Genomic DNA, 10,293 nt, shown 5'->3' with positions numbered 1-10,293 from the left:
CCCCCCCCCCCGCCCAAAAGTCTCTCACTGTTTCCACTGTTTCCATGTATTTTTCATGAATTGATGGGACCAGATGCCATGATTTTAGTTTTCTGAATTTTGAGTTTAAGCCAACTTTTTGACTCTTCTCTTTCACTTTCATCAAGAGGCTCTTTAGTTCTTCTTTGCTTTCTGCCATAAGGGTGGTGTCATCTGCATATCAGAGCTTGTTGATATTTCTCCTGGCAATCTTGATTCCAGCTTGTGCTTCTTCCAGTCCAGCATTTCTCATGATGTACTCCGCATAGAAGTTAAATAAGCAGGGTGACAATATACAGTCTTGATGTACTCCTTTTCTTATTTGGAACCAGTCTGTTGTTCCGTGTCCAGTTCTAACTGTTGCTTCCTGACCTGCATACAGATTTTCCAAGAGGTAAGTCAGGTGGTCTGGTATCCCTATCTCTTCAAGAATTTTCCACAGTTTGTTGTGATCCACACAGTCAAAGGCTTTGGCATAGTCAGTAAAGAAGAAATAGTTGTTTTTGTGGACCTCTCTTGCTTTTTTGATGATCCAACGTATGTTGGCAACTTGATCTCTGGTTCCTCTGCCTTTTCTGAATCCAGCTTGAACATCTGAGAGTTCACGGTTCAACTGTTGAAGCCTGGCTTGGAGAAGTTTGAGCATTACTTTGCTAGTGTGTGAGATGAGTGCAGTTGTGCGGCAGTTTGAATTTGAGCATCCTTTGGCATTGCCTTTCTTTGGGATTGAAGTGAAAACTGTCTTCATACAGACAGTCACTGGAGCTACCCCTTTTAGATGTACATATACTCTTTAGTTTGTCGCTGCTCTCCTCATTACATGTACGTCATAGTCAGCAGTTAAGTTAAACTCAAGGGTTTTACCTACTTTCATAGGAATGGATCAAAGGAAAATTGGTGCTCTTTTCTCTTGCAGTTTGTAATCCACTTACTGGTAATGGTAGCCCACTATCTGGATCTAATAAGTGATATTAAACAGTAGTATTTGTTCTTATCACACTTCCCTGTCAGTTGAGATTCTTGAACTGTAGTTTGGGCATGTCTGTTTAATATGTCCAAGTAACTTCAGAACATGAGGTGAAGATAGTTTTAGTAGTGAGACCATTCTTATTTAAATATATATTCAGTACTTGTAATAGGAAACCACCTCTCCCCCAAACTGGTGGATAATAATTAGTTTTAAAGCTTTTACTTCTGAAGTAACAAGAGTTGCTCAGGATTACAAATTAAATGACTCTGAGAAAGATGGGATTTTAACATCTATTTATGGAAACAAGAAGCACTTTCCAAAATCTTTTTTAAAAAAATTTGAGTGTTTAGTAAGCTGTGATTTAAAATGGAATTATTTGGAGGTAAAATTAAGGAGAAATCTTAGTATATTTTGTAGTATGCAGAAATTTAGCCCTTTACTGCCTTGCTTGTCAATAAAATATATTTCGATGTGTTTTTAGCTCAGAATAGTAATGAGTGGTTTTGCACTAAAATCTCTACCAGAGGAGAAGAAAAAATTGTGCCTCTGGGCTGTTTTAGTAAGCAGGGGCTTTCTGGGGTTTGTTTCCTCTTTAAGGTGTTGCCCTTGGGTGTGAGTGTTCAGAGATCGCCTGTGGAAACTGATGATGATTCTCTCCCGTTAAGGTCCATGCACAGATGTGCGCAGGGATCAGGTCTGGCATGCCTGCTCTGATTTGCAGTGTTTTTCCCCCAGTGACCACATTAAGGCTGGTGGGTTTTGTGTTGTTTTGTTCTTCTTTCAGTTACTGTGGTGTTGTGGTGCATCTTGAATCTGATTTGGGCATTATGCTTTGCTTTTATCACTTGTTTTATTCACTGATGATACTGGAATCTTTAAATGTTACAAAAACAAAAAAGGATTAATTTGCAAATCTCAAGTTATGTGAAAATGGTCCATTATTGACAGAAGGATCACCAAGATGTTACTAGGGAGACCTGTGAATGGGGTCTCCTGTTTCTTGATAATTATAGAGTAAAGGGGGTAAGGCTCAAGTCCTTTTATTTTAAAAAAATATTAAGGGTGAGGAAGGGAGACTTGTAAAACTTGGAAATTGAGACTGAGCTGTATTTTATAATGTCTTATATTCAGGAAGCCTACAGGCTTCCTTTTTCATATTTTATAGAATAGGTATTTTTTCATTGTTGTAACAGGTTTTTAATTGTTAGTTAATATTAGTTTCCTGATTTTTTACCATGAAACTAGATCTATTTTTGTTTAATAAATCAATACTTTGGAGGCACTGATTTAATTTGCCTAGTTGTGCTTTTTTTTGTGTGTTGATAAAGTGCCTAGTTGATTACAAAATTGGTATGTATAGATGTTGGCTTTTGTTTATGAGAACAGAGTTACATTTCTGATATTAGCATTATTTGGTGATAGACAGGGAGGCCTGGTGTGCTGCGATTCGTGGGGTCGCAAGGAGTCAGACATGACTGAGCGACTGAGCTGAACTGAACTGAAAAGCAGTGTGATTCCCCTGGAGGAGGAAATGGCAAACTATTCCAGGATTCTCTGGAACATCGCATGGACAGAGGAGCCTGGTGGGCAACAGTCCATGGGGGTCACAAAGAGTCAGATAAGACTTGGCACACTCACACAATGAAAAGACTGCTACACTGAGAATCCGGACGCGTTTTTAACTTTGCCTTACTTAGAAGTTAGAAGTGTTGGTCACTCAGTCGTGTCTGACTCTTTGTGACCCCATGGACTATATAGCCCGCCAGGCTCCTCTTTCCGTGGGGTTCTCCAGGCATGAGTACTGGAGTGGGTTGTGATGCCCTTCTCCAGGGCATCTTCCTGACCCAGGGATCAAACCCAGGTCCCTGACTCTGCAGGCAGACTCTTCACCATCTGAGACATCAGCGTATTTTAGGGCAAAGTTTAGGTTAACATCTTTGAAAACAGATGCATTTTTTCTTCACCTGTAAATCTAAAGAGTTAAACTTTGAATATTTTTAAAGATTATTTCCAGTTTATCTGATATCCTGTAAGCTTTTAATTCTAAAGAGTTGCCTTTCTAGATGATGAAGTATTTTATTAGTCATTGTTTATTTCCCCATTAGCGACCCCATGGACTGCAGCCTACCAGGCTCCTCCATCCATGGGATTTTCTAGGCAAGAGTACTGGAGCGGGGTGCCATTGTCTTCTCCTAGGAATTTTGAAAGCTGTGTTTTTGTAACTACTCAGACAGCATTTAATATAGTACCCATATACCTATACACTTTTGCTTCCTAAAATTGGTCTCAACCTATACTGACCTCTCATCTCTTCCCCATTTTCCAATGAGAATGTCCCAGAATATGTTTTATACTTTTTTTTACTTTATGGAGATGCCCTTTCTGTGCATTCTTTTCCATTCCCTAGCCACTTTGAGCTCCTATAACATTTTGTTTGTAGTTATTTTGGCCTTGTATGGTAGCTATTTATGTGTTATGTTATGCTTTATATGAGACTGTAAATGCCTTAAAGGAAGATATTTATTTTTCATCATCTTATTACTGATTCACGCACATAGTTCTTTTCATACAAATCAGGGGTTAATTAATTAATATTTGTAGAACTAAATTTGTAACATGGTTAGTGCCAGATACAGTCAGTGGCTGTGGATGGTGAAAAATTATCAGGGTAATAAGGAAGTAAACTTACTCATTCTGAATTAAAGCAGTGTTTCAGCCATCTATGCTGCCAGCAAACATTTGTATTCCGTGGTCACTCATGTACAATTTATTCTAGCCTCCTAACCATTTATTCTTAGTGACACATCTAAATACTTAATGCTTTTTTTTTTTTTTTCTCTCTGTAACCCACTTAACTCCTGGCCTTCATTCATCATTGTAGTTTACCACTGCCTTAAGCTTTTTTTTTTTTTTTTTTTGCCTTAAGCTTTTAATAGTATCTAATTTTTTAAACACATTCTTGCTTTGATTTTTATATACTTCCCTTTCTTTTACCTCCTTGATCTTATTCATAGGCTTATCAGCTTTAATTTTCTATTGCTTTTTGTATTCTATTTATATTTCTTTTTGCTTGCTCTTTTACTTTTGAGAAATTCATCCTTTATTTCTTAAAGGCAAATGCTCTTTGATTACTGTCTTCTGGTAAAGGTGTCTTAAGAATCAGACTAAGGTTGGGAGTTGATGGTGGAATTGCTGACCATCAACTGTGGAAGAGCCAAAGTTAGCTCTGTCAGACTAGTACTCCTGTATCTTTTCAGTGGGAGACTATCTGTGGTTGCAATGCTGGCACCAGAGTATCTAATACTGATTACAAAAGGTGCCAAATGTTAATGGGCATTTTTACAGGTGGACTTTTGTGGGGGGATGATAACGTGAATTGTAGAGTTATCAAAGAACTTCAAAATGGTTATGTTGGGCGTGGGTGAATTGGTAGAGATGATTCCCACCCAGCCTTTGGATTAATAATTTTTCACCCTTCAGTTAATTATTGCTACAGATGAATGGTTGGTTTGGACTGAATAAAAGAACAAAGGCAATAATACAATGAGTAAAAAACTGAAAAGAGACAGGAAAAGTAAAACATATAAGGTAAAAAGTTGCCTGACTTTGTGCCACTTGGAATCAATAGTGTTTATTGAAGATTGTTAGGAACATTATGTTAGACAAAGGGGAGTTGAAAAGATAATGTGAGAAAGTATCCAAGAGGAAAGTTTTGTTGGATTGAATTTAAAACTATGCTGTTTTTAGAGCTGTTTTTATAGCACATGTCAATCTCTTAAGAGTTTACTCTGTAACTAAATATTTAAGTTGGATATTGTATTTGTGTAACAGCGAAGAGGAACTTATGGATTCCTTAAGAAGCATATTGATGTTTAAATAGCTTTTCTTAGAAAGCATATGGATACTTTTATTAACACAATATCCCTTTAAAGACAAGAAAGGAAAAAGATGCATTCTCCATCCTGTTCTATTAGAGATGGTAAACAGGGAGTATCCAGGACGCTTTGGTATTTGCAGTAGAAACATTTTACAGTAGAGAACAAAACTGCTTGTAGACTTAAGACAATAATTTTGGTTAACTTTGATTTTAGAAAATATTAAGCCATTTATTTTATTTTAACAGGTATCTTTCAGATGAAGGCATTGAAGCTTGCACAAGTTCTCCTGACAAAGTCAATGTAAATGACATCATCCTGATTGCTCTCAATGTAGGTTTTATTTATTAACTTATAAACATTAAAAATCTGGAAGCTATATTTATGAAAAATATCTGATAGAGTAAACTGGCTTTTATAAAGTGGAGAACATCTTTCATTTTTATTGTCCATTTTAAGTTGCAGCGATGTTTGTTGAATTTGGTAATCTCATATAAGCCAATTATTAGAACTATATATTTCTTTAATGTCTATTATACAAAATCAGTGAAAAATGGAAAAGTACAATTAAAACTTTTTCACCTTGTGATCAGTTATAGAATTTCATTACATTTATAGTAGCTATGTAATAGCAGTAAAAACTGATCATATTCATAGAAACAAATTGACATCAAATTTACATACAAACTAGCTAGGTTACAGCTTCTTGACAGCTGTATTTTTTATTTTGAAGTAACTTTTCCTGTTGATCAAAGTAGGATATACTGTACAGTATGACTACTTCAGAAACTACAGAAAAATAAAATAAGAAAGCCCAATAATTACTGTTAATGTTTTGATGTATTTTTCTTCCCTAGCTCTCTCCCTTTACCCATCTGTATAGCAGTGCCTTTTTTATAATTGAGATTGACTTTTAGATTTTTTTGAAGAATTATAAAAATTGTTTGAAGTACAGATGTGATTAAATGAATATTCTTTTTCAATCTTGTGGTTACCATAGTGGGAATTTTTTTCTTATCACCTTTACAGTCATAGTCTATTAAACAATGAAAGTTATATGCTATGTTATATAATCAATGAAATTCAGAAGAGAATTACTGTCTGACAAATCCATTATGTCACTGCAAAGTAGGTTTAGCATAAAGCAGAAAGTGTGGCAACTGATAATAACATATGGAATATAAATTAATATATAACTATAACTTTTTCTTTTCCAATTATTCAAATTTTTATTTATATAATCAAATGTGAATTTAAACAGAATTTATATTTTGAAATTTATCATTGTTTTAGGAGCTTGCAATTTTATTTAAGACAAACAGGTTTTTTAGAATTATGTGTGTTATCCATGACTACAAATGAGGATATTTACTAGACATTTTATCTTTCCTTAACTTACACCCAAATTAGTGAATTTTATTTATAAGAAATGTTACAAAGAATCCCAGTTTATTTCTTTGTTCACTAAAAGCAAAAGACCTAAATAGGAAAAAGGCTTTGTGACAATCTTCTCTTCTTATTGATATTTAAATATGTAGGTAAATAGCATTGAACTATCTACAGATTGGGTAAGAAACTAAATAAAATGTCAACACAAAGTATTTGACCTGGTATACATAAGAGATACATGATGATTATTAGTGAATTAACTCGTCTTTTTTGCTTTAAAATTTATAAATACTCCAGTCCAAAGCTATCATGCCGTGTAATAGAATTAAAGAAATACTTTCAATAAGATTGAAGTCTATACCAGACAAGTAGTCTAATTTTCAAGTTCGTAAACTTTAAGTAAAATCAGTCATGTACAGTATTTCTGTTGAAATTTTTTAACTTCTGAGTGATTGCAGGATGTTAATCCCTAATTGAGAAAGACTTGCATTATTAATTCTTATATATAACTTATTACATATTGGGAGAATAATCCATGCACAAGCTTTCTTACCTTCTCCTCCTCCTGTGGGGAACACACTGAACAAAGCAATAGTATGTATGTAGAGTGTTTCCTGCCCAGCAAAGTCATTAGGCTTTTATTGGGCTGTTCAAAAAGGTACTCTGCCTTGAATGAAACAAAATTCTAGACATCTCCCCTTGAAAGCAGATGTTTACCATAAATCACATTGTTAATACAAATAGTTTAGGCAGTGAACCACATTTTCAGGTAGGGAATGGTTCTGGTACCAAGTCCCCAGATGCCAGCTTAGGGCCAACTTGTAAGTGGGCCCTTCTAAAGGTAGCAGCCTTAGAGCTGCTATGTAACTCTTTTTAGCATGGATTTGTATGTTGAAAGGAGGGAGGTTTCTTAATTTTTACTCTGTAGAATGAGGAGTAAAGATTTTAAGAATAATATAGAAATTCAGCATGTAGTTTTGAATTCCTGCATTATTCAGAGCAAAATTAAGTGATAGTGTAGTCTTAAATTACTAAATAATGTGTAATAGTAAAAATTTTTAAAGATTATTTTAAAATTTCTTTTAATATTCTGTATAGTATAAAATGCTTTGCCAAATAGATACTCTGCTGAACTTATTTGAAGAACTAAGTCAGGAATGTTGTTTGTGTGTGCACACATGCATCCTATGGGTTAAATATTTCTCCTGAATAATTAGTTATTCACTATAAATGTATTTTTGGACCCAGCTATCCTAGTGATCCTGATATAATGGCATCTGAATCATAAAATTGACTTTGATTTTAGGATGTTTAAAGATTTGGTAGGTCATTTTCATCTTGCTAAAAGAACAATGAAATAATCTTCCTTATATGTGTCTATGATAATTTAAAAGTTCTGTGAACTTTAAATACATTGTTCCTTTCAGCATGACAACAACTTTGGAAGATAGAATTATTAATATATTTTTGATCTTACGGTGGAATAAATTATCCAGATTTAGAGAATTTCTGACATGTCATATTAGTTAGTTACAGTATACAGTAAATTGAAGTTTAGAATTTTAGTCTAGTGCTCATTTCTACAATACTTTATATAAATGCCTCATTTTATTTTACATTTTATAATTAGTGATAAAATCAGAAATGAAGGACCATGATGTATCATAAAAATTGTATATATTCTGTTTCTTATATGTGTTTAAATATTTCAGCTTTTCTCTGACTTTCAAATTAATGATTTTTTATGAACTTAGTTGTATTATTCACTTGTTACATGCATTCAGATAATAACAGTCTGCGTGTTTTATATTCACTAAACATTATAGCTAACACTCATTAAATGCTTATTTTTTGTAAGTCGTTGTGCTTAGTGCTTCACATGTATTATTTAATCTTCAAAACAGTGAAATGCCAGGATAAGAATTTTTTCCCCATATATTGCTTAGTATTTTCAAAGTAAAAATGCGTGCAACTTGAGGTTTGGTTTATAGTTCTTTCACTCTGTTATTGGAGACTGTGCAAAGGATGAATCTGAAACATTGTTACACGAGAATTTGGATATGCGACTTAGTTTGCCTGGCAGTTCCATTCAGTGAACTGTACTTTAGGAATGATCCTTGCGTTACATTGGGAAATGGAAGTCATGGTAGTGAAAAGCCTGCAAAGGATCTGTGAGGGTTGGATAACATGTGTTCTTGTTTCTTAAGCTGACTATATGTGGATATTTCTAGTGAAATTATATTATTGTAGGTGTTCAAAGAAGACTATCCTATTTATGTGTTATCCTTTTATAAATAATACAGTAATTGTAATCATCTATTGATAGTATTTTTGCCTTAAGTCTAACATAGATTTTTCCCTTATAATTTTTGTGATTAAATGCATTCTGAGTCTCTTTTCTCTTGCTCTTGAGACAATGAAGAGCTCTGTTAACTATTATTTAAGGAATTTTTAAAAAGTACAAATTTAGTTATTAAACTAACCTCACTGTTTCAAGCGTCAAGATAATTTCTTAGCTTAAATAATTAGGCCTTTTTCATGGGTAGTATTTAGTTTTCTTGTGAATAAATTTCTTACTGTTCCTTTAGTTTTCACTTCTTAAAGAAGACAGAATCCTTAAAATTTTATGTAGACTGTGTGTGTAGTTGAAGTTTTGTTTTTGCATCAGAAATGCTATAGCTTTGTTTATCTTAGTCCTTTTTATGTATTGCTTTGGTTTGTTGAGTAATATGTACATCTGGGTTTTCGTGTAGTCAGTCATTTGTTCACTAGCTTCTATTTCTGAAATTTGTTTAATAGGCAAATGAAATGTTTTTACTACAGTACAGTCTTACAGTGACTTCTTGCTTTTGTAGTAAAGAATATTCTCTGGGATATTTGTATGTTATGTAGCTTTATGTTAGAAGTATCGCAGCCTACAGAGTAACGTACTTTCATGTCTCTGCATATCAAAGTTATATAGAATTTAGTTGTCGAAAATATACTCTATTTGTTCAAAGTAGTCATTTGGTTTTGGATTATGACATTAATTTCTTACAAAGTCTATATAGTTTACATAAAATCAAGTTTTAGATTTTAATAAAAGGGTACCCAGAGAAATGTGACCAGATGTAAGTAAGGCCTTATATATTACTGTTCAATTTACTAGTGTACTTTAAACAGTGTATATATGGGACTGAACATGGTTGATTTTTATATATATAGATCTCATAATCAGTTGAAATACAAACTATATTTAACATACAGTTAAATTCTGTTACTCAGACCTTAACTAATTTTATCTTTTGTTTGTGAGTGAGATTAGATTTAGAGTCATTTTTCTCTAATTTTATTTTAATACTAATATTTTTATTTTAGACAGACTTGAGAACAATTGGCAAGAAATTCCTCCCCAGTGACATCAATGGTGGAAAGGTAGAAAAGGTAAAGAAAAATGTTACCTTCCTAAATTATGTTAAGTACAAAAATATGAACAGCTACTAAATTACTGTAATTATTTTTTGTCAAGGAAGACTGCAACTTCAAAATAGTTTTGAGGGCACAAGTCACAAAGTTATCATTTTAATGATTTCCTAGACATATGGAAAATTATTAAAACAAACTTTTAAACTTTTGGTGACTTTTCAACATTTAAAAAATTCTTTTGTCTTAGGAATTATAACTGTGACACACTATTTACGTGTGAGACTTACCAGATATTATTGGAACTCAGAGGACCTTTTTATATCTTTTTATTTTAGTATCTGTTACCATATTTATTTAATGAACTTATTGATATAGGAGTATAAGATTGTGAGAGAATGTTAGGAACAGTTTGGCAAAGCTGTGCATTTGTTTACTCCTGTCATTTTTCATAACTTATGTATTTATGTTATGAATTTTTTCAGTGATTTTTTGAAATACAAGGATACAATTTTTGGATTTTAGATGCCATCTAGTCAGTCTTTTGGAGAAGGCAATGGCACCCCACTCCAGTACTCCTGCCTGGAAAATCCCATGGAGGGCAGAACCTGGTAGGCTGCAGTCCATGGGGTAGCTAAG

General features: G+C 33.4%; 1 protein-coding gene across 2 annotated transcripts in view; it reads left to right on the top strand.

Moving 5' to 3' along the window:
• The window catches only part of TDRD3 (tudor domain containing 3), a 229,796-nt gene that overhangs the window by 58,741 nt on the left and 160,762 nt on the right, over nt 1-10,293 (top strand). For both annotated transcript variants that reach the window (XM_040267150.1, XM_040267151.1), the window contains exons 2-3: nt 5,112-5,196; nt 9,610-9,675. In XM_040267150.1, coding sequence (XP_040123084.1) covers nt 5,112-5,196; nt 9,610-9,675 — 151 coding nt within the window. The remainder of the gene's footprint in view (nt 1-5,111; nt 5,197-9,609; nt 9,676-10,293) is intronic.

The sequence above is a fragment of the Oryx dammah genome, unplaced genomic scaffold (genome assembly GCF_014754425.2).
Source record: "Oryx dammah isolate SB20612 unplaced genomic scaffold, SCBI_Odam_1.1 HiC_scaffold_24, whole genome shotgun sequence".
NCBI lineage: Eukaryota > Metazoa > Chordata > Mammalia > Artiodactyla > Bovidae > Oryx > Oryx dammah.
The sequence above is the reverse complement of the archived record's forward strand: the minus strand, read 5'-3'. Positions and strand labels throughout refer to the sequence as shown.